A 25264-nucleotide genomic window follows, 5' to 3' on the forward strand; every position below is an offset into this window, starting at 1 on the left:
ACTTGCTCTTTTCTTTCAACACAAAGTTCATGAGCTTCATCCATGTCGGTGAGCAAGTGATAATTCACTCATTTTAGTGATGTAGAGTATCCTAATGTGTGAATAGACCTCAGTGTGCTTTTCTGTTCTACTGTTGATGGGTATTTGGGTTGTTACCAATTTTTTGCTATTGCAATCACTGTTGCTATAAATACTGTCAGGAATTTTCCCTATAGTGAGAGAACTCTTGGATACCAAACAGAGTAGAATTATTGGATCATAGGATTTGGGGGTTTAACTAGCTAATGCCATACCATTTTTCCAAAACAGGTATGATGGTTAATTTTACGTGTCAATTTGAAGGGTGTTTTGGGATGAGATTAACATTTAAATTGGTGAATTTTGAATAAGCAGTTTGCCTCCATAATGTAGGTGAGCCTAATTCAACAAAAAGACCGGCCTCCCCAAGCGAGAGGGATTCTGCAGCAGATGACCTGGGCTTCATCTGTACCATCGGCTCTCCTGGGTCTGCAGCTTGCAAGCCCACACTGCAAATTTGAGCTTATCAGTCTCCATAATCATATGATATAATTTGGCCGTGTGCCCACCCAAATCTCATCTTGAGTTGTAGTTCCCATAACCCTCACGTGTCGTGGGAGAAACCAGGTGGAGATAATTGAATCATGGGGGTGGTTTCCCCCATCCTGTTCTCATGATAGTTAGTTCTCATGAGAGCTGATGGTTTTATAAGGGGCTTCCCCTGCTCTGGGCACTCATTCTTCTTCTCCCTGCTGCCATGTGAAGGACATATTTGCTTCCCCTTCTACCATGATAGTAAGTTTTCTGAGGCCTCCCCACCCATACTGAACTGAGAATCAATTAAACCTCTTCCCTTTCATAAATTACCCTGTCTCAGGTATGTCTTTATTAGCAGCATGAAAATTGAGTAATACAGTAAATGAGTACAGCAGAGAGTGGAGGGTTGCTGCAAAGATATCCACAAGTGTGAAAGCAACTTTGCAACTGGGTAACAGGTAGAGGTTGGAACAGTTTTGAGGGCTCAGAAGAAGACAGGAAAATGTGGGAAATTTGAGAACTTCCTAGAAATTTGAATGACATTGACCAAAATGCTGATAGTGATATAAACAATGAAGTCCAGGCTGAGGTGGTCTCAGATGGAGATGAGGAACTTGTTGGGAACTGGAGTAAAGGTCACTCTTGCTATGCAAAGAGTTTGGTGGCATTTTGCCCCTGCCCCAGAGATCTGTGGAACTTTGAACTTGAGAGAGATAATTTAGGGTATCTGGCAGAAGAAACTTCTAAGGGGCAAAGCATTCAAGAGGAAGCAGAGCATAAAAAATTTGGAAAATTTGCAGCCTGATGATGCGACAGAAAAGAAAAACATTTTCTGGGAAGAAATTCCAGCCAGCTGCAGAACTTTGCATAACTAATGAGGAGCCAAATGTAAATCACCAAGACAATGGGGAAAATGTCTCCAAGGCATATCAGAGACCTTCATGGCAGCCCCTTCCATCATAGGCCTAGGAAGGAAAAGTGATTTCCTGGGCCAAGCCTAAGACCCCCTGCTCTATGCAGCCTCGGGACTGCATATGGTGCCCTATGTCCCAGCCATGGCTAAAAGGGGCCAACACACAGCTCAGGCTGTTGCTTCAGAGGGTGCAAGCCCCAAGGCTTGACAGCTTACACGTGGTGTTGGGCCTGCAGGTGCACACAAGTCAAGAACTGTGGTTTGGGAACCTCTGCCTAGATTTCAGAAAATGTACAGAAACACCTGGGTGTCCATTCAGAAGTTGCTGCAAGGGCAGAGCCCTCATGGAAAACCTCTGCTAGGGCACTGCAGCAGGGAAATGTGGGGTTGGAGCCCCCACACAGAATCTCCATTGGGGCACTGCCTAGTAGAGCTGTGAGAAGAGGGCCACCATCCTTCAGACCCCACAATCTGAATCTGATCCACAGACGGCTTGCACCATGCACCTGGAGAAGCCACAGACACTCAACACCAGGCTGTGAAAGCAGCCAAGAGGGGAGGCTGTACCCTGCATAGCCAGAGGGGTGGAGCTGCCCAAGACCATGGGTGCCCACCTCTTGCATCAGCATGCCCAGGATGTGGGACATGGAGTCAAAAGAGATCATTTTGGAACTTGAAGTTTTAATGACTGCCCTACAGGATTTCAGACTTGCATGGGGCTAGTAGCCCCTTTGTTTTGGTCAATTTCTCTCATTTGGAATGGGTGTATTTATCCAATGCCTGTACCCCCCTTGTATCTAGGAAGTAACTAACTTGCTTTTGATTTTACAGGCTCATAGGCGGAAGGTACTTGCCTTGTCTCAGATGAGACTTTGGACTGTGGACTTTCAGTTAATGCTGGAACGAGTTAAGACTTTGGGGGACTGTTGGAAGGGTATGGTTGTATTTTGAAATGTGAGGACATGAGATTTTGGAGGGGCCAGGGGCAAAATGATACAGTTTGGCTGTTTCCCCACCCAAATCTCATCTTGAATTGTAGTTTCCATAATCCCCATGTATTGTGGGAGGGAACTGGTGGGAGGTAGTTGAATCATGGGGCCAGTTACCCTCATGCTGTTCTGGTGACAGTGAGTGAATTCTCACAAAATCTGATGGTTTTATAAGGGGCTTTTCCCCCACCTCACTCTGCACTTCTCCTTCCTGCTGCCATGGGAAGAAGGACATGTTTGCTTCCCTTTTCACCATGATTGTATGTTTCCTGAGGCCTCCCCAGCCACATTGAACTGTGAGTCAATTAAACCTCTTTCCCTTAGAAATTATCCAGTCTTAAGTATTTCTTCATAGCAGTGTGAGAACAGACTAAAACATCATGTGAGCCAATTTCTTATAATAAACCTCCATGTATATATACATTGGTTCTCTTTCTCTGGAGAAGTCTGACTAAAATAATAGCGATACCAATTAATCCTCCTGCTAGCAGTATGTAAGGGTTCCAATCTGTAGATGCCTATTTGCTTACCTTGCCTGCAAACTCTTACTCTCCTAGAAGGCTGCAGCTAGTGTAATCTTTCAGGTGGTGAAAGAAAAATCTGGTTTTATTTTGTGTCTCTCTCTAAGAACTATTCAGAGATGTCCCCTGGTCTGCATTACAGATGGAAGTCAAAATTCCATTAGGCAACATCAATAACTTTTCAGGTTTATTTCTGACATTCTGCTGCCCTGGTGAGCTGCAACTCCTTTTTCAAGCACAGAATCTACTGTACTAAAGCTTTTCCTGAGACTCTAAAGTATCATAAGCTGAGCCCTTTTGCTGGTGCAGGCAGGGAGAGAGTCTCACTCTCACAGTGTCTTCCTTTCCTGGGAGGCTGCCTCTCAGGCCACCTCTGTGGGTGTAGAGGGACTCAGAGTCCAGGGTGAGAACCACATCTTATCCAAACCCAGTGCCCTAGTCAGAGAGGGCCAGGATCTGCCTCCTGCATGAACTTTACACCTCCACTGTGCCCTTCTTTAAGCCATCAGTACCCCCAGGGCACCCTTCCCTCTGTTTTCTCTCTTCCCCAGACCCCGGCTTCTCTAATTAAAATATTCCTTCCAATTCTTCAGGGTCCAGCACGACTTTTCTCTACCATGGCCCTCCCTGGTTCATTCTGCTGGAGTTAAGGTCTCTGGCTCTTCAGAAAAATCAACTGGGGTCACTCTGGTGCTGTCACTTGGCAGCTTGATAACCTTGGACAAGTGAGTCTACCACCCTGAACCTCAGTGTCTTCTGTTGTATCATGGGAACACATTGCCTCCCCATGGTGCTTCATAAGGATTAAATGAAATGACACTCAGTTGCAGCCTACAGAGCAGGCACCCTGTAAACACTAGGTGGCAGAGCATTCTGAGTGGGTCACTCATTTTGGGGGTATTTCTGTAAATGCAACTATATTTGCTTTAACTGACTAATAAAGCCAGAGACACATAGGTGACAGTAATTTTCTCCATGACCTCACAAACTCTGCTAGAAAGGGCTACCTTGAAAATGTTGTCCCCCAAGTCATCTCTGCTTATTTTCTCACAAACTAGGTAAAAACAAATCCATTTATTCTTACCATCAGAGTCTCTAAATCAATTGCTAATGAAGAAATGCCTGTTCTGGAAAGAACACATATTTTCAAATAACTTTGTATTAGTAGTACCATTTATTTAGAATAAGATGTCCTGTTTGCTCTTAAACTCTAGGCTGAAAGCTGGAGGAGGGTAGCTTTGATAGGAGGTACAACGGCCCAGGTCTACTTCTTTGAGGGCCGTTGTGGGTTCCCATGTCCCCCAGGCTGACAGTTACACCAATTTGCAACTTTATCTGCTGCAACATATGTGAAACTTAGGGCCTTGGAAAGACCACTAGCCCTCACTGCACTTCGATGTCATCACCTGTAAAATCAGGCAATACAAACGTTCAAGTGCACACAGGAGATTCAAGGAGGAAGTCTATGAGGATCCAGACTACGTAAAATTCCACACATAGTAAGCTATCAATAAATAGCAAAAATCAACATATTTACAGAGCATAGGGCCCAACTCCTTCATCCTTCTGAAGTTCTGACAATCTATTATACAAACTAGGATTTCTAGATTCAACCCTCTGATTTTTTTTTTTTTTTTACTATTTAATGTATTTTCAACTCCCCCTTTACAGTATACAAAAGTACAATATTTACAATCCCAGTATGTTGTTACTAAAGTACATAAGAAAATTTTAAGCACACCTAAGGTTAATTTTGAAATACAACTAATATTTTTTAAACTCACTATCATTCTTAGTTTTAAAAAGTGAAGCTCTCAAACTCTCAAAATAGGGTAGAATGCCCTCACTAGCCCATTGCATCAATCTGCTCTTTAAAATATAAATGATCAAAACAAGAGCAATGGATCATGGCTAAGGATACCATCATGAAGAATTCAAACTAGATGGACAGCTGGTATTCCTTCCTCTGACTGATAACTGACTGAAAATCTCCACATTGTATTTTTTTAAGCCCCATGAAGGGGAGAGCTCTCTTTTCCTAACCTCAAAAACTAGCAGTAACAACAAATCTGGATGAAAACAACAGGAAATATTCCTAAGACTATTCATATGTGATGTTAAAAATCCTACCTTTGCGTAACAACAATCATTTAGTTCTCTACAGGTTAGCTCCATCCTCTATCTTGAAAGGTCGAGCTGTTTTCAATTGGTTGTCCTGTGACAGAAACCAAAACAGCTAATTTGGAACCCAAACTTTAAAGGCACACCACACAAGGCAGCAGTGGGGAGTGCATCCTGTTCTAGCTTTGGTGGCTCAGGCCTTGTTTCCAATGGCTCACTCTATGTTAAAAGCTTTGCCAATCTTCTACTTCGCTGGCCTGACTGATTTATAGTGAACTACACAGTAAAAACTTCCAAGCAGGATTTAACAGGTGTCTACATACAACAGCAAATGAGGACTTGTATGGTGAAATGGAGTCTTTAATAAATAAACATTTAACTAAGGAAACATTGCAAATTCACACTCTATAAGCCTCAGCTATATACACAAAATTAGTCTTCACCCTAGCTACACCTAAAGAGAAAGGGAAAACTAAATATATGAAGATGTTTCTTATCTCCTAACCATTTGATATCCCTCATATAATTCTGTAATTGTTCTTTTAGAGCATAGATCCCTTAAAAATAAAGCACTATTATGTCAGATGTCACAAAATGTTCTCTCTGTACAGCCATGAGTATAATTTGAGGGACACCGCACAAGAAACACACAGCTCCAAAAATATTCCCTTCTTTAGATTGTCACTAATATCTGAAAATTTCATTATTAGCCCTTTTGGATCACAAGCATAGGAAATAATAATAAGATGTATCATTCTCTGACTACCATGGGCCAAGTTCTTTAAATATATTGTCTGTCAGCCATTCAACAAGTAGAATGGTACTACCAACCCCATTTCTTCTTCAGGAACCTGAGATTCAGAGGGATCAAGCAACTAACACAAGGTTGATGGAAAGTGATGACTATAAACCCAAGTGTTTCCAATATACTACAAACCAGTTCATGTAGTCATCACTAGAAAGACAAAACCACAATCTCTGGTAGATAAAGCAAAAAACACTCCAAGGGATCATTGGGTTCTTTCTGACACCACAGCTCACAATTTATGAAGAAAGTGTCCTCTCTAGCTAAACCTGGATGAGGTGAAAGATAGAGCCAGGGCCAAGCTTGGTGGTTCATGCCAGTAATCCTGGCATTTTGGGAGGCCGAGGCAGTTGGATCACTTGAGCTCAGGAGTCCAAGACCAGCCTGGGCAACATGTTGAAACCTCATATCTACAAAAAAATACAACAATTAACCTGGCATGGTGTATTAGTCTGTTTTCACGCTGGTGATGAAGATATAACCAAGACTGGGCAATTTACAAAAGAAAGAGGTTTAATTGGACTTACAGTACCACATGTCTAGGGAAGCCTCACAATCAAGGTGGAAGGCAAGGAGGAGCAAGTCATGTCTTACACGGATGGCAGCAGGCAAACAGAGAGAGCTTGTGCAGGGGAACTCCTCTTTTTTAAACCATCAGATCTCATGAGACTTAGGCACTATCATGAGGACAGCATGGGAAAGACTTGCCCCCACGATTCAATTACCTCCCACCAGGTCCCTCCCACAACACATGGGAATTCAAGATGAGATTTGGGTGGGGACACAGCCAAACCATATCAAGTGGTGGTGCACACCTGTAGTCCCAGCTACTTGCAGGGCTGAGGTAGCAGAATCACTTGAGCCCAGGAGCTGGAGGTTGCAGTGAATCCAGATCATGCTACTGTACTCCAGCCTGGGTGACAAAGTGAGACTATGTCAAAAAAAAAAAAAAAAAAAAAGAAGGAAGGAGAAAAAAGAAAAGAAAGAAAGAGGAAAGGAAAGAAAGGAAAGAAAAGAAAGAAAGAAAACAAACTTAGATTTGGTACTGTAGGAAGAACCTTGAACACCCAGGGGTTGATGTGGTTGCTGAGTGTCCAGCAGAAGGGAATGGTGCTATGTCACTGTGATAAAGCCCTGAAAGGATCCTGAACCCATGTGTTGCCAACATCAGTTTAATCAAGGCTCAGGTTATCATTAAGACAACATAAAACCTGTGCTTTCTTCAGCTACATTCAAATTTGAAAGGCACTTCTACTCGGACAAAACAGCACAGTCAGAAAAATGAAACAGACTCCCAAGATTACTCCTTCAAAGCAGTAACATCAAAACATCTAGAAATGGAATTGGAGAATGCCACAGAAATACGAGAAGACATTCTATAGCTTCTATTTGGGCTTTATAGAAACAAATGTTGTAGGTGGATAAAAAGGGATTAAAAAAAAAACAAACTTGCCCTTACCTGACTGAACCACCTGTATCACCTTCTGCCAAGTTCCCTGTGGGTAAGTGTAAAGAGAGCAGGAATAGTAGCCAACATCATCTTCAGAGGCATTTCGAAAGAAAAGAGTCATGTTATTGGAAGCCATCGTTGAATTCAAAAAGTAAACCTTCTCAGCATAGGGCTTCCTTATGACCATGCCATGAGTAGGGCTGAAAATGGCTATGGAATCCTTCTCGGTCCCGATCTTGAACCACTCCACCTGTGTTAAGATGCCCATTGATGGATACACACATTCTAGAGACATGTTCTCGGCAAAGGGAACTGATGTATGCCAAAGCACCTCTTCACATAGAGCTGAAACACACAACATCACATTAATTCTGTTAGCCTTGATGATGGAAACACCAAATCAGTATCTTAAGCTTTTGAAGACCTAGTGCACTGAGATCACGGTAAAAGCTGACAGTTTCTGCCTTCGTCTAAAAAGGTGTCCTGCTGATAATTGGAAAATGTAACTTTTAGTTTTTCTGAACAAGTGAGAAATTATCCTAGCCAACTAAAGAGCATTGTAAATTCTGAATATGCCACACTATATGAACAAAAACAGGAGCAAAAATGTTAAATGAAGATATAAAGATCATCTTTACCTCTGTATACATGAAGAAGAGCCAAAAGTAAAGTAGGATAATCCATCTCTGGAAACTGTTTGAAAGGCTGGTCTATTAAAAAAAAAATTGCTTTTTATAATGTGACATGCAGATCCCCGGCACAATGCAGTTTCCTTCCTCTCAGATGTTATCAGTCGTGTCTTCTTTTTCTAAAGTATGAACACAGGAAAAGGCCTTAGCTGAAAAGTCAGGTTTGCTCCTTTATAAGGATGGGCAGATTTGAGTTACTTCTCTCTCGGAGAACCAGTCGGCTTATTTTCGGGCTTTCATTTTCTACAGGGAGTCATTCATTCAACAAACATGTGCTGCACGCATTCTCTGTGCCTAACTCTGCTGTAGGCAATGAGGATACAATAACACAAAAATATATATATATATATATATATTGCCATGATAGAACTTACATTCTATGCGGAGGAGGCAGAAACTAAAATAAAGATGTAAAAATATAAATAATAAGTGAAAGGTGGTACACGCATGGAGCAGAGAAGTCCTCACTGAGAGCATAAGATGAGGCAGAGGCTGAAGTGGGTGGAGGGAGCCTACGCCCAGTGCTGACAGCCCATCCTGTAGCCTTCCTCTCACCTCTTCCTCCTTGCTGATCTCAGGCATTTGCTTTGATGAAGACCAAAAAACAGATCAAAAGCCCATCAGATACAAAAGTATGGTGGCCCAAGGCATATGCAAATCTACCATTATGAGAGATTTAACTTTTGATTTTGAAATAATTATAGAGTCACAAGAAGTCACAAAGAGAGTACAGAGAGGTCCCTGCCCCCAGGTTCTGCCAGGGGTCATATCTTACATAATTATAGTACAATATCAAAACAGGATTCATTTTTCAGGTTCACCATTGCTCTCTTCTTTCTCTTATAAAATACAAGTTCCAATTCTTAAGAACTTGTTAGGAACGTATCAGCATGTCAGTATAAAAAGTATACCCCTACAAAAAGAGGAATTGTATAAATGCATTTGACCCTGGTAAGACTGTCAAAACAGAAGATGAGTAAAAATTGGGAAAAATAGGAGCAGAAACCACTGAAGGCAATTTTATCTAATGCCGACCCTGAACTTTGTTTGTGACTCAGTCTCAAAGTGTATCAGCAAGTGTTGACTACTCAGCATGAGTATCTAATGTGGGAACTTTCTCAGGGAACATAAAATCAACAATGTAATGATAATCAGAACAAAATTGTAATGTGTACATATGATCAAGCATGGTGTCACCTTGTGTTTATATGGCATTATGTTTTCTAAAAGCTTTCACATCTATATTATTTGTGCCTCTAGTTGTTTTGTGATGTAGTCAAAAGAGGTATCTGTTATCTCTGTTTTGTAAATAAGTCAATCCAACAATTCCTCCAAATTTTACTGAGTTATGCCGGGTCCTCTGCTTAGTCCCTTGGAAATACAATCATAAAGAGGACACATCTCTGCTCTCAGGTTATGCATAATATAGCGGGTCATATCAATTTTACAAGCAATTTATTATAGCAAAACATGATCATCTCTATACAAGTCATTTGCTAAGTTTTATGAAAGCCAGAGAGAGAACAAATCATCCTAATAGACTGTGGAAAAGGTTTTATAGAAAAAGTAGGGGAAAGACAGAGGCGTGACAATGCGGGTGTTTCAGGAAATGGTATGACTACAGTCTAGTGGGTGGGGAAGTGACCGAAAACGAGTCTGGATTGAAAAGTGACCTGAGTGACACACATAAAGGAACTGAAACATAGCAATCAGAAACCGTGGCGTCATGCTAACTTCTGTAACTCCAGCACCCAGCACAATTCCTCAGGCAAAGCAGGCTCTCAGTAACACCTGTGACGTTAACACATCCCTGAGAGGAACATGGAGCCGCCGAGGAGCTGATGGAGGAAGCGGTGCACAGAGCTTCGCATTTTGGAAAGATAATCTTGGTCACTGTACAGAACAAACTGGAGTGGCAAGGACATGGAAGACTTCCATCAGAATTGGAAAAATTAATTTCATCTATTATGTCCTAATGACAAGATTTTCTCCTGACAGGCACCAGCAAAAATGAAACTACAAATCCCGGGCTAAACCAAGCCCAGAGAATTCCTAAGGTCCTGAGGACAGGATCCCCCTAAGTACCCCTCCTTCACTCCTATCTTCTGCCTCAGACCTGTGTCCCTTCACACACAAACACACACATGGATACATGCACACACTGACACACACACTCACACACTCAAATGCATGAACCCACACATGCTGTCTCCCAAACATGGATGCACTCACACACACTTGCAGTCTCACTCACACATGCACTCACACATGCTCTAACACACATTCACACACACAACATGCACGCACATACACATGCACCCACATACACGCTCACACTGTCTCAGACACACAATCACATGCATGTGCACACATACTCTCACATCCATGCACACTCACACTCATGCACTTACATGTTATCACACTCACATATGCAGTCTCACACGCTCATAATCTCACACAATCCCATGCATGTACACACATACTCTCACACATCCACACACACACGCATGCACTTACACATGCTCTCACACTCACATATGCACACATTCACACTTTCTCACACACTCACAATCTCACACAATCACATGCAGGTGCACACATACTCTCAAACACACTCACATATACATGCACTCACACACATGCACACACACACACATGCACTTATACATGTTCTCACACATGCTCACATATGCACAATCTCACACAATCACATGCATCTGCACATATACTCTCGAACACACTCGTACATGCATACACTCACGCACACATGCATGCATTTACACATGCTCACACACACATTTGCACACTCTCACACACTCTGTGTCTCTCCCTCTCTCTCACACACACATACTCCATCTGGCGTGATCTCAAAACAGAGAGTGTATGGCCAAAGTCTAACATACCACCTACTCTTTTACAGAAAAACTTTTTCATGCTCCCAGTCTAGTTGGAAAGACAGACATCAGATGAACATACAAATAAATGCACAGTTATGAGGTGCATGTCACATTATGAAAAGGAAGCAACACACACAGGCATGGGAGAGAATGGCTGGGGCTGCAGCCAAGCAGAGGCTGTGTCAGGTTGGTGGTCGGGAAAGGCTCTTGGGCAGTGAAGTGTGTTCTGGAATCTGCAGAAGCAGAAGGCTGTGGCCACATGCAGGGTGTGGCCAGGTGTGAGGACGAGCAGTCCAGGTGGATAGGAGAGCAGGTGCACAAAGTCAGAGACTTTGTGGAAGTTTTTCAATCATTGTAGCTGGACCCATTGAGGGGAGATGGAAACAGAAAGACGTAGAAATGAGTGGGGTGGGAGTACATTTGCCTTATATACTTCCTGGTACAATTCTAAGAGCAATTGGAGATTGTTAAGCACCAGAATAATATGATCAGATTTAAATTATTAGAAAGATAACTGACCATCACCCATTTCACTTTCCTCACTCCTAGCAGTATCGTGCCTGAGTTTGAGTATCCACCCCTTTCCACTTGCCACAGAGATATTATGACAAATCAAAGCTATATTCTACTGAAAACTATGATTTTGTGTGTGTGTGTGTGTGTGTGTGTGTGTATAGAGGTGGGGACTTGCTATGTTGCCCAGGCTGATCTCAAACTCCTGGTCTCAAGTGACCCTCCCACTTCAGCCTCCTGGGTAGCTGGGACTATAGGCGTGAGTCACCACGCTCAGCTAATTTTTAAAAATTATTTTTTGCGGAGACAGGGTCTTGCTACATTGCCAAGGCTTGCTTGGAGCTTCTGGACTCATGTAATTCTGCACTTGTACATGTTGGCCTCCTAAAGTGTTGGGAGTACAGGCGTGATCCACCATGCCCAGCCTGAAAACTATGATTGATTTGAGGGGTCAGAGAAGCCAACTATGGCCTGAGTTGGCCCATCAGAGTGAAGGAAGTTATTCACATTCCATGCCAGAAAAACAGCATGGAATGTGAACAATTTCTCTTCTCTCCATCCCTGTTTCTATCTTTATCTCCTCTCATTATGCATGAACAAGAATGCTGTCCTGGTTACCACAGGCAGCCATATTGAAGGAAATCAGCCTGAGGACAAACAGGGTGGTAGAGAGAGACAGAAATGTGGGGCTCAGATGGCATTACTGAGCTACTGAATCCACCAACTCTGAAGTCTGAACATATTACATAGAATTGCAAGGGGTCCTGAATAGCCAAAATGGTATTGAAAAAGAAGAAAAAGCTGAAAGACTAACATTTCCCATTTCAAAACCGTAGCACACAGCTACAGTAATCAAAACAGTGTGGGTATTGGCATATACATAGACAAATAGACCAAGGAAATTGAAATGATGATCAAAACAGATGTTAGGTAGGATGTGGCAAAAAGAGAACATTTATACACTGTTCATGGGAATGTAAATTAGTACAACGTCTATGGAAAATAGTACGGCGATTCCTCAAAGAACTAAAAATAGAATTACCATTAGATCCAGCAGTCTCACTACAGGGTATCTACCCAAAGGAAAAGAAATCATTATATTACAAATATACCTGCCCTTATATGTTTATTGCAGCACTATTCACAGTAACCAAGATATGGAATCAACCTAAGTGCCCATCAATGAAGGATTAGATAAAGAAACTGTGGTACATATACACAATGGAATACTACACAGCCATAAAAAGAATGAAATCATGTCTTTTGCAGCAACATAGATAGACCGGGAAGCCATTATATTAAATGAAACAACTCAGACACAGAAACTCAAATACCACATGTTCTCACTTATAAATGGGAGCAAAATAATGTGTACCCATGGACATATAGTATGCAATAATGGACATTGGAGACTTGGAAGAATGGGAGAGTAGAAAGGGGTGAGGGATAGAAATTACTTAATGTGTACAACATATATTATTCAGGTGATGGTTATATTAAAAGTCCAGACTTCACCACTACATAATAAAACTGCCCTTGTACCCCCTTGAATTTACACAAATAAAAACAATAATAAGCCCATACATCTATGAACAATTGATATTCAACAAGGTGCCAACCCCACTGAATGGGGAAAGAATAGCTTCTTCAATACATGGTCCTGGGACAACTGGATAGCCACATGCAAAAAGCATGAAATTGGATCCCTACCACCCATGAAACATAAAAACTAACTCAAAATGGGTTGACCTAAATATAAGACCTCAGACTGTAGAAATCTTAGAATAAGCACAGGGGTAAATTTTTAAGACCTCGAAGCTGGCAACGGATTCTTAGATATGACACCAAACCTATGGGAAACAGAAGAAAAAAATAAATTGGACTTACTAAAATTAAAAACTTTTGTGCATCAACGAACATTTTCAAGAAAGTGAAAAGTCACCCTACAGAATGCAAGCAAATATTTGCAAATAATCTATCTGATTATGGTCTAATATCCATAATATATAAGGAACTCTCACACTTTAACATAAAAGAAACAACCCAATTTTCAAATGGGCAAAGTACTTGAATAGACATTTTTCTCCAAAAGATGCTCAACATTATCAGTCAATAAGGAAACACAAATAAGAACCACAATGAGAACTCACTTTATATCTACTAGGATGGCTATAACCAAAAAGAGAAAAATAAATATGTTAGGGAAAATGTGGAGAAATTGGAACCCTTGTGTACTGTTGCACAAGTGTTGTAAAGAATTGTAAAATGATGCAGCTGCTGTGAAAAACAGTTTAGAGATTCTTCAAAACGTTCAACAGGATTACTATATGACCCAGAAGTTTTACTCCTAGGTATATACTCAAAAGAATATACTCAAACCAATACTTGTAGACCAATGTTTATAGCAGCATTATTCACAAAAGCCAGAAGGTGGTAATGATCCCAACGTCTGCCAACAGGTAGGTGAATGAATGAATGAACAAATTGTGATCAAATCCATACAATGGAATATTACTCAGCCATAAAAAGGAATGAAGGACTAATGCATGCTACAACATGAATAAGCCTTGACAACATTATGCTAAGTCAAAGAATGCAGAAACAAAAGGCCACATTTTGTAAGAATCCATTTATATGAAATATCCAGATAGTTAAATCCATGGAGATGGAAAGCAGATTGGTGATTTGCCAATTGATTGACTGTTGGAAGGAGGGAATAGGGAGTGACTGTTTAAGGTATGGGGTTTTCTTTAAAATGATGAAAATGTTTTGGAATCTGATAAAAGCAGTCATCACAGAACACTGTGGATGTACTAAATACCACTGAACTGTATACTTTAAAATGTTTAATCTTGACCCGGTGTGGTGGCTCACACCTGTAATCCCAGTACTTTGGGAGGCCAAGGCAGGTGGATTGCTTGAGGTCAGGAGTTCAAAACCAGCCTGGCCAACATGGTGAAACCCCGACTCTACTAAAAATACAAAAATTAGCTGTGCATGGTGGTGCGCAACTGTAATCCCAGCTACTTGGGAGGCTAAGACAGGAGAATCGCTTCAACCCAGGAGGTGGAGGTTGCAGTGAGCTGAGATTGTGCCACTGCACTCCAGCCAGGTCAACAGAGCAAGATTCCATTTCAAAAAAAAAAAAAAAGTTTAATATTATGTTGAGTAAATCTTAGGTGAACAATGTTATGTGAATTTCACCTCAATTTTTAAAAACTATTACTAGTGAATAGTATGAGTCCACATTCACCCCAGGTCTTACCAATGAATGAGGCCACCCCATCTTGCTGTTGGCCAGGTATTAATTGATTTCAGTTGATCCCCCAACCGCCCCGGTCCAAAGATGCCAAGTACATTCTAAGAATACAGTACATTAGCATAGTGAAGTCTAAGCATAGAGTCCACGGACACACACTGTGTCACAACTTTGTGATAACAGCTGGAAATCAGTAATGCAAAAGATCATGATAGTCGAGGTTGTCAGATAAATGATCTAAGATATTTTAAAAAATCATTATGTGCTTATTAAACAAATGCCAAAACATATATATTTTCTGAGGGAGGGGTCAGGGTTGGGTAAAGTGGGGTAGAGGTGCAGGTAGAGAGGTAGAAGGGCCGAGGGCCAAGCAGGCATCTGCAACACTGTGCTGCCTCAAATCCTAAAGGAAATGAGATCAAAGGTAGCACCATCCACTCTCAGTGGCTTCTATGATCAGGCCCAAAGTGAACTTCCTCACCCAGGATGAAGAAATGAGGTGCATGTGAGGAGGATTGGAGAAGGGGTACTAACTGGTAATAACTTGTAAGAACTCCTTATTCCCAAGGCATCCAGAGCCAACTAGTAAAGAGATGAAGAGAACTTGTGTATTTGCACCCTGGAATCAAGGGTTCTAGAGGTCACGGATTCGAATGAAAGGGGCAGAAAGACTTGCAGCTGAAGACAAAGTCCAGCTGTTACGACTTTGCTAGAGATGAGCCCTATTTATCAACATCTAACCAAAGACAAATAGAGATGGTGCTTGAGCTATTTTTGTTGTGTCAGCAGCCATTTTTTGCATGATTTATGAAGGGATTTTGGCTTGAGGTTTTTTTTCTAATAGAGCTGTCTGTATAAAAGAGCTTTGTCCTCAAGGAAGTCATTAATCAAAATATTACTGGATTTCTCTACTATTAAAAATGTCTCAGCTAACCACATGAGCATGAATTCATCTCACAAGCTTGCCTCTGAATGCAGACTCCTAGGTGGCCTGTGGGGGTGGGGACGGGGAACACTCTTCAGCCACACTGTTCTTCTTCCTGTAGGCTGTCCACGCAGCCAGAACCTTCCCTGTCACCTCAGTTTCGTTGTTTCTGCTACCTACAATATGTCCTGCTTCCCCAGATGTCTCTACGGTTTCTGAGCATTGGGAGGAGTCTCCTAGTGTCTAGTCAATGACCCCACCTTCCCCAGTTTATGCAAAAACACCTGATGTGTGTGATGGAGAATCTGCTCTGATACCTTTCGACACCTGCTTGGAAAACTATTCACATGCTGGAAGGCAGAGGACCGCGAACAGAAAATCTAGCTAAACTCAGAACAAGTGACTGGGGCTGGGAAGATTATAGTGTGAGAGGTCATTTGCTCCCTCCGCTCTTTCTCAGATGTGAGGGTTTGCCTGCCTTCTGCTGGGATACCCCAGCTGTTAAGAGGCTCATGCTTCCAGTAAGATTTCCACAGGAGGCTGGGCGCGGTGGCTCACGCCTGTAATCCCAGCACTTTGGGAGGCCGAGGCGGGCGGATCATGAGGTCAGGAGATCGAGACCATCCTGGCTAACACGGTGAAACCCCCCATCTCTACTAAAAATACAAAAAATTAGCCGGGTGTGGTAGCAGGCACCTGTAGTCCCAGCTACTCGGGAGGCTGAGGCAGGAGAATGGCATGAACCCGGGAGGCAGAAGCTTGCAGTGAGCCGAGATCGCGCCACTGCACTCCAGCCTGGGCGAAGGAGCGAGACTCCGTCTCAAAAAAAAAAAAAAGATTTCCACAGGAACACAATAGTCTGGGTTTCTGCTCCCTTCCTCAAATAATCTCATTAAGAGAATCTTTCCAATGTGGGCCACGTGGTCTCCTCTAGACCATGATACCCTTAGAACCTTGGCAAGTCACACATGTCCCCAGGAGTGAGGCTACCGCTGAGTGACCAGTAGAACCCCACTTCCAGTCAACACAGAGACTCCAGTTGGGGTTTAGCAGGGATCCTCTAAGACAGGGTTCTGAAACTATGGCCTGAGGACTGAATGCAGCCCACTATCTGATTTCCATAAACAGTTTGGTTGGAGACAGCCATGTTCATTTGGTTACATACCACCCGCCACTGTTTTTGTGCTGCAATGCTGGAAACAAGAGGTGTTAGGTCACAACTGACAGACACCACATGGCCCACAAAGCTGTAAATACTAACTATCTGGCCCTTTACAGAAAAAGTTTCCCAACCCTTGAGTAGGACAATAAATCTTTGGATCATGGACATTTATTATTTAAGTTCATCCTTGTTCAGTCTTGCTGGAGAAAAGGAAGATTTAGCTTGACAGACCAGATGCCAGTAAAATTAGCTCAGTTTTCTTATTCTCAAGAACTTTACGATCGGATCTATTATAAATACATTTCTAGAGACAGACTGAGAAAAAGTACTTAACTGGCACCCTTTTACTACAAACTGCACCCCTCATTAAACAGTTCACAGAACACCGAGCATTTAACTTACTCCAGCTTTTTCCGGCAACTCTCTTTTCCTGCTGCATCAACTTGCCATGGTTTGCAGCCCCCACCCTTTCGCACACGATTAATTTAAAAAGTTGAGCTCAGACACATCCAGTCTTTTTTTCTGAGAAGGTTACTAACCTTGAGATGTGAGTGCTGCTCGCTCTAACGCTTCTTCCCATCTGTGTCTTGGTTAAGGGCTTTTATCGTATCCTGTTTATCGCGGCCTCTTAGCCTCAACCCCCTCTTGGTCACTGCAAGCTCCCCGCTGCTCCCTCCCTTAATTAGCACTGCAGGAGCTGAGGGGAGCTGACTCTGTCAGTGCTCTTGAGCTCTTCTCTCTACCAGAACTTCTTCAGATAGCAACTGAAGTGAAGCACTAATATTTCATGAAGCAGGGTTTTTTGAAGTCAAGTTTACCTGCTTCTGGAAGCAACTTTACTATTGCAGCTACTCAGACTCATTCCAAACTCAGATAAAGTTCTGTCTCTCTTTTCCCCCAAAGAATCTACAATTTGAAAGGACGCACTTCTCCTTTGTTCTAGCTCTAAACAGAAACTACACTCCCTGCCGAAATCAGTTTGTTTCTTTGCCTTTTCTTCCCCGTTTTTTTTTTTCCTGCCAATCAAAGCATATTAGATTCAGCCGTCTCTTTAAGTCAAGAAGCTTCCTTATCTCTGCCCATATCTAAGTATCTTTCGGTCTTACTTTCTAGATACTCTCTTTTTTTTTCTTTGCCTCCCATTCTCCGACAGAAAAAGTACACAAGTCGGTGTTTCCTGAGCACTAACCCTGCATGTTTAGCAGCTTTTGTCTCTTAGAAACACTAGGTTTTTTTGCTGCACCAGGCCATGGCAAAGTTAGTTTTATTGATTCCTTTGATTTACTAGGGTATGGAGGTTCCCTGCTGGTTAAACCACCATGAAGGATTGTCGCTGAGGCTTTAGTGTGTAAAATTCATAGAAAGACTAGGAAGGAAGGACCACGTTTGACAGGTGAGAAGGCACTCATGGGGCTGCCCTACCCTGCACATTTAATTATGCATCGCAGGTACAGGACTGGTCTCTTCTGCTGGACCACTGCATATAAGAAAGCAAGGGAGAAGAAAGTACAATACTGCCTCTCATGACAGTGTTTACTGAGCCTTATTGTGGGCCAGAGGTAGAGTAGGCTTCTCAAACACCTGCCTGACTCTCGTCACTCCCTTCAATGCCTCACTGTCCTCAAGAGAATATCCAAATGTCTTACTGACTTGCAAGGCCTGTGTCATTGATCACTGCCATTTTCCCAGTGTTATGTCTTATAAGTCTTCTGCTCACTCCTAGCCTTTATTGCTCATCCAACTTACATTGTGTAATTTGAGGACAATGCTCTGATGGGGCAGGGCCTTTGCACGTGGAGTTTCCTCACCTCTTATCCCTCTCCCATCCAGCAGGTCTCAGCTCAAATGTATCTTATACTCTCCTTGGGGCCCACATCTGTCCTGTGAGTTTCCTGAGAACCCCAAATATGTCCTCACTGAAATACTTGCCACATCCTATTATGCCTATTCACTCACTGCATTTTTTACTAGAGCCTGATAGGCACTTCCAGGCCCAGGTAAAGTCTCTTATCCCTGCTCTATCAGATCCTTGCACAGGGCCCTTGCCCATGCCAGGTGCTCAGTCAGCACTTGTAGAATGAGGACGAAGCCATGCAATGACTTCCATCTGTAAGGTCTCCATATTGTGATCACAATCCCAATTCCATCTTGTTTCCAATCTGCCATCATTGGGGCTGCTTTTTTGCCTCAACTTTCTATTTTCTCAAGGAAAAAGACAAAAACAGCCTTGACCCAAAACACCCACTGATTTTTGCAGGACAGACTCAAAGACAAGTTTTCTTTTGAGTCAAAACTCTTCCTCGAAATTATTCAGTGGGCCCTGAAGTGAACCTCATACATCGGCTGAAACAGTCACCGTCTACCCACGTGGTTCACAATAGGGTGAATGCAAATCCTATCTATCATGACAGTAGCTGATGCTCATACCTACAGGGACCTGGCTTGAAAGTATCTTTTGCTTACTCCCTGACTCACAAAATCCAGATTGATACAGGCTGGGGGGTTTTCCCAAATTACTTTTTCATGGTCACTCCCTAATTCAGTGTTCACAGGCAAATACACACACACACACACACACACACACACACACACACACATATCCTTCTCCTTCTTATCACCCACATCCCATAATAAAGCTATTGCTATTTTTTTTTTAATTATTTAGCTATTGCTATTTTTAAGGGAGGCACAATGGAGATATCTTTTGTTGTTTCTCTGTAGAGGTCTATCCTCTCTGGTTTATTTAGCTTCCTCTTGGAGGCTCTCGAAATCTTGTAATAAATACAATGAACCCAAGACTTAGCTTTGAATCATTTCCAAGGAAACACAGGCATCCCAAGATCTTGGCCCCAAGGATGCAACATTGTTCCCCCAACATGGAACTACAGAATTTTACTCAGCAAACAGGGGAAATGTTGAAATATCACACGATCGATAATAAATTACAAAACAAACAATAAAAATAACCTGAGACAAATTAAATTGCCCTATCCCTCCAGAAAACAGATGTCCCAAATGTTCTAACCAGCAGAACAAATGGATGTAAAGAGGGAAAGTAGTGAGAGAGAATGAAGATTACCACTCAGAGATCAATAAGAGCCCTTTCTCCAACACTTTTTCATGACCCTTACAAACGGCTTTTTGAACAATTTAAAGCAAAGATACTCTTTAACCAGTTGCTGACAGAAGCAGGAAACAGCAAAAGTCATCACATCCCCAGTTGCAGCATCACATCAGCTACCTCCTTCCTCTTTTTTTCTAAGGTCACCAAGGTACTAACAAAGGGTAAGGAAAGAAAGAATCAAGCATTTACCCTGCCTTTCCTGTACAAATTATAATTCAAGGTGACCTGAGTTTCTCTTTATAGGAAAATTCAGCTACTAAGTGGAAAAAACAATCATAGTTATTTTTTAAGTCACCATTTTGCAACCCCTATTAAAATAATAGATGGAGACAATTGTTAATAGATGCTAAAACCATGAGGTGGAAGGTTAATGGGGAACCTTATAATGAAAGGTGCTGCTGATTGACAATACCTGAGCCCTCGGATCAGCCGTAATCTCACTAAATATGGCACAGCCAGGCATGAGGGGGCTCCCGACAAGATGCAGCAGGAAGAAAGCCGCGCCACCTGGAAAGTCCTCTTCCCCGAGTAGCTGAGCCTGAATGCAGCCAAGCCTCTAGAAGTAACCAGCAGTGCATAGAAAATACAGGCAATGGCTGGGCACGGTGGTTCACACCTGTAATCCCAGCACTTTGGGAAGCCGAGGCAGGCGGATCACCTGAAGTTCAAGACCAGCCTAGCCAATATGGTGAAACCCCGTCTCTACTAAAAATACAAAAATTAGCCGGTTGTGGTGGTGCACGTCTGTAATCCCAGCTACTTCGGAGGCTGAGGCACGGGAATCACTTGAACCTGGGAGGCAGTGGTTGTAGTGAGCCAAGATTGCACCACTGCACTCCAATCTGGGTGACAGAGCGAGACTCCATCTTAAAAAAGAAAAGAAAGAAAATACAGGCAATAAAAGACTGAGTTAAAGGACACTACGAGACCACAAGGAAGCAACGAACTGAACGTAGAAAGCAGGAGCTACTGCAGAACAAATATCTCAATTTCCCCCAGCAACAAAAGGCAATGATGATGAACACAACCAGTAAATGCCAAAAAGATACTTGACAATTTTCGTTGTTGTTGTTGAGATGGAGTCTTGCTCTACTGCCCAGGCTGGAGTGCAGTGACACGATCTTGGCTCACTGCAACCTCCACTACCTGGGTTCAAGTGATTCTCCTGCCTCAGCCTCCGAAGTAGTTGGGATTACAGGCATGCACCAACACGCATGGCTAATTTTTGTAATTTTAGTAGAAACAGGGTTTTGCCTTGTTGGCCAGGCTGGTCTTGAATTCCTGACCTCAGGTGATCCGCCTGCCTCGGCCTCCCAAAGCGCTGGAATTACAGGCATGAGCCACTGTGCCTGGCCAGATACTTGATAATTTTAAATATCCTTTCCTGGGAAAGACTCATAGCAATTTTACAATTTCATCAGCATGACAAAGAAAATTTATGAGAAACTAACAGCAACCTTGATAGTGAGACAATAGAAAAATCTCAATTCAATTTTGAAATAAGACAAGGATGGCCACAATCACTGTCAATATTTAACATATTCTGGAGGTTTTAACTAAATGTAATAGATTTTAAAAAGGAATAGGAGCTGTAAACCTTGAAAATTATTTAAAATGTAGGATTTGTAGGTGATCCGCCTAGAGAACATGGTCAAATAAAACAGAAAAGAATTTAATAAGCTACCTAGCAAAATAATTTTATAAGACTCAGTAGCTTTATTGTATATCCTACCCAAAAGAACAGCAAAATTTACACATGCGTATGTATATGTAGGTATAAATGTGTGCCCGTGTGAATATATATGAATGTATCTCAAGAATTTGTAGGATTTAAACAAAGAAATTTGCTAATTTATCAAAGGAAATAAAAGAAGTCTTGAATAAATGAAGGTATGTCCTATGCTCCTCTATGGCAAGACCCAATTTTGAGAATGCATCAAAAATATTTTTTTTAGTAACCTGGAATTTTATACTCTTTTACATTATTAAGCAGGTCAGGCTATGAATGGCTATTCATGAGGCACTTATTGACGGCACTCTGCTAAAAGGTCTTCACCTAGTATATTGTGGAAATGTTATATGTTTGCACAATCAATCATTGAAGACCTTTTACAACACACATATCCCCATAAAAGTAAGCAATGGATGAACTGCTGTGAAAAGTGCTCCCTGGAGCAGAAATCCACACCCTGGTTCTTACCTGGTTTTAGCATTGCCAAGGGCCCAGCAAACTTCACCCACGACTCCCTTGGCCACTGTTCTTTTCTTCCTCCACTGTTTTTAGTCCCCCTCTCTTGAGGGTCTCAAGGTTTCAGGGAAACAAGTACTTACACACACATCTTAAGGACTCCAGACCTCAAGTAACAGGCCCGGGTAAGTGCTAAGTTCTTCTCTGGGAATTTTTCTAAATGACACCAGGAAGCAGCAGCCAGCAGTACAGCTATATGGACAAACAGGGACTTGCAGATACCCACTATCTCTTTCCCCCAGTCCCAGTCCCCTGACAAAGCTCATGCCTTTCTCCTCTGCATTCCACATCCCTTTCTGCTGCAACTATTTGATAACATTGCACACTGCATTATGGCTACTTAGTAAAGTGGGCGAGAGTTGCCATCCTGTAAGTAAGAGTGTGAGCTTTGCAGAGAGACTTGGGTTCAAATCCTGTTCCATGCCTGGCTAGCTGTGGGACCTCCAGTCCTCAGCGCATTGATGGCAGCGCAGATCCCAGCTAGGCCACGGCTGATCGTCCAGGAAGGCAGCCCCCACCTCATGTCACCCGTGGCCCAATGGGCTCCACTCTTGTCGGGATCCACTGAGGGTCTTTTAACACTTTCAGTGTCAAAAAGGTTGTTTTGACTCCTGAACTCTCAATACCGCTGTATCTCAGATTATTTAAAGAAAATTTCATTTTCCAAAATGGCAGAAACCTCATATTGCTTAAATTAAGATATATTCTTTCTAGAATATTTTACTGAGAACATTTTCATCTGCAATTAGACAATGTCGCTTATATCTGAACTGCTTAGTTAGCATCTACAGAACAGTCACTGTCCCCAAAACCCACCACCTTAGCAGCGTGCCTAAATGAGGGAGGGTCTCCAGCCTCAGCCATACATTGGCTGCACCTCCCTGGAATCTGAATCTGGTACAATGTTACCTAACGTGGTTAAGATCACATCTCTCGGGCTCCCTGAATCCAGTCCAATATACACCTTGTTGTATTTATTAACAACCTTGCATTTCACTTTCCAAAATGTCTTAATTTGGGTGACAAACTTTATGGTCACCCTAAGAGCCACCAAGGGGTCAGTGGGTTTGAAGAAAACCCCTCAGATCCAGGAAAACCAGGACAGTGGGTCATCCTTGATATAGCAGGGACCAGGTACCCCTGGGTCCAGCCCACCTTCCCTCATAGCTAGCTCACTTAAAGGGCTGGGGTATGTCTTCTACCCATGCCTCAGTAAGGATTGCCCTCAGCCATCAGAAAGCATCTAACAATTCTGGCTCTCAAAGGGAGCAGGGCCAGAGTCTCACCCTCCTATTCCTAGGACATGTGGCCTATTTGAAAAGTTGGCTCCTTGGCCCCAAAGACTATACAGATTCAGGAAGGGCATGCTGCATCAGCCAGAAAAGGTCCTTCCATAGCCTTACCCCAGGCAAGGGCATTTATTCACCCTTACCTGCACCTGCTTGAGGCGGTCAACAGTGGTTCCAAAAACCAAACAGTGTGCTGAGGGAACCAGCTCTTTCATCCACTGGAAAGAGAAGAAGACAGCTCATTTTATAAAATAAACAGATGAACCAATATACAAATAAATACTTTAAATTCATTCTAACCTGCTGGCACACTCCATGTAAAGTTGTCTTATGTTTGTATTTTGTGTTCGTCTCTGGACCCTCCAACTTGAACATGTGTTCCTTGATGTGAAGACTGCCTTGTTCACTGCTGTAGCAAACCGACCAACTGTCTGTGTTTTCCTGGTGCCAGGTAGTTTCCCAGGACTCAGGACTTTGAAGTGCTGACTCCAGGACAGCCCCAGGCAAACCCAGACAGCTGATCACCCTAGCTGTATCCCCAGTGCCAAGAGCAGTGCCCAGCATATAGTAAGAGTTCACAAAACAATTGCTGCCTGGCTATGATCTTAACTCTTATTTTGCAGTTTTGTTCTTAGAATTTAAAGAGCGGAGAGAAGAACTGAAGGAGATAGAGACACAAAAAAACCCTTCAAAAAATCAATGAATCCAGGAGCTGGTTTTTTGAAAAGATCAACAAAATTGATAGACCGCTAGCAAGATTAATAAAGAAGAAAAGAGAGAAGAATCAAATAGACGCAATAAAAAATGATAAAGGGGATATCACCACCCATCTTACAGAAATACAAACTACCATCAGAGAATACTATAAACACCTCTATGCAAATAAACTAGAAAATCTAGAAGAAATGGATGAATTCCTGGACACACACACTCTCCCAAGACTAAACCAGGAAGAAGTTGAATCCCTGAATAGACCAATAACAGGCTCTGAAATTGAGGCAATAATTAATAGCCTACCAACCAAAAAAAAAGTCCAGGACCAGACGGATTCACAGCCGAATTCTACCAGAGGTACAAGGGGAAGCTGGTACCATTGCTTCTGAAACTATTCCAATCAATGGAAAAAGAGGGAATCCTCCCTAACTCATTTGATGAGGCCAGCATCATCCTGATACCAAAGCCTGGCAGAGACACACACACAAAAAAAGAGAATTTTAGACCAATATCCCTGATGAACATCGATGCAAAAATCCTCAATAAAACGTTGGCAAACCAAATCCAGCAGCACATCAAAAAGCTTATCCACCATGATCAAGTGGACTTCATCCCTGGGATGCAAGGCTGGTTCAATATACACAAATCAATAAATGTAATCCAGCATATAAACAGAACCAAAGACAAAAACCATATGATTATCTCAATAGATGCAGAAAAGGCCTTTGACAAAATTCAACAGCCCTTCATGCTAAAAACTCACAATAAATTAGGTATTGATGGGACATATCTCAAAATAATAAGAGCTATTTATGACAAACCCACAGCCAATATCATACTGAATGGGCAAAAACTAGAAGCATTCCCTTTGAAAACTGGCACAAGACAGAGACACCCTCTCTCACCACTCCTATTCAACATAATGTTGGAAGTTCTGGCCAGGGCAATCAGGCAGGAGAAAGAAATAAAGGGTATTCAATTAGGAAAAGTGGAAGTCAAATTGTACCTGTTTGCAGATGACATGATTGCATATTTAGAAAACCCCATTGTCTCAGCCCAAAATCTCCTTAAGCTGATAAGCAACTTCAGC

At 42.3% G+C, this 25264-nt stretch overlaps 1 protein-coding gene across 3 annotated transcripts in view; it reads right to left on the reverse strand.

The window, feature by feature from the left end:
* The window catches only part of CD226 (CD226 molecule), a 102499-nt gene extending 78155 nt beyond the window's left edge, over window positions 1-24344 (reverse strand). The window contains exons 1-4 of one of the 3 annotated variants that reach the window (XM_054461224.2): window positions 23761-24344; window positions 23604-23678; window positions 7993-8162; window positions 7364-7699 (exon numbers count right to left, since the gene is read on the reverse strand). In XM_054461224.2, the coding sequence (XP_054317199.2) occupies window positions 7364-7699; window positions 7993-8038 (382 nt within the window). In that variant the 5' untranslated portion in view covers window positions 8039-8162; window positions 23604-23678; window positions 23761-24344. Of the gene's footprint in view, window positions 1-7363; window positions 7700-7992; window positions 8163-17338; window positions 17585-23603; window positions 23679-23760 lie in introns of those variants that run through there. The other 2 variants (XM_063653819.1, XM_063653820.1) reach the window with 2 other exon arrangements.
* Between the last annotated feature and the right edge of the window lie 920 nt (window positions 24345-25264).

This window comes from Pongo pygmaeus, chromosome 17 (assembly GCF_028885625.2).
Source record: "Pongo pygmaeus isolate AG05252 chromosome 17, NHGRI_mPonPyg2-v2.0_pri, whole genome shotgun sequence".
Classification (NCBI taxonomy): domain Eukaryota; kingdom Metazoa; phylum Chordata; class Mammalia; order Primates; family Hominidae; genus Pongo; species Pongo pygmaeus.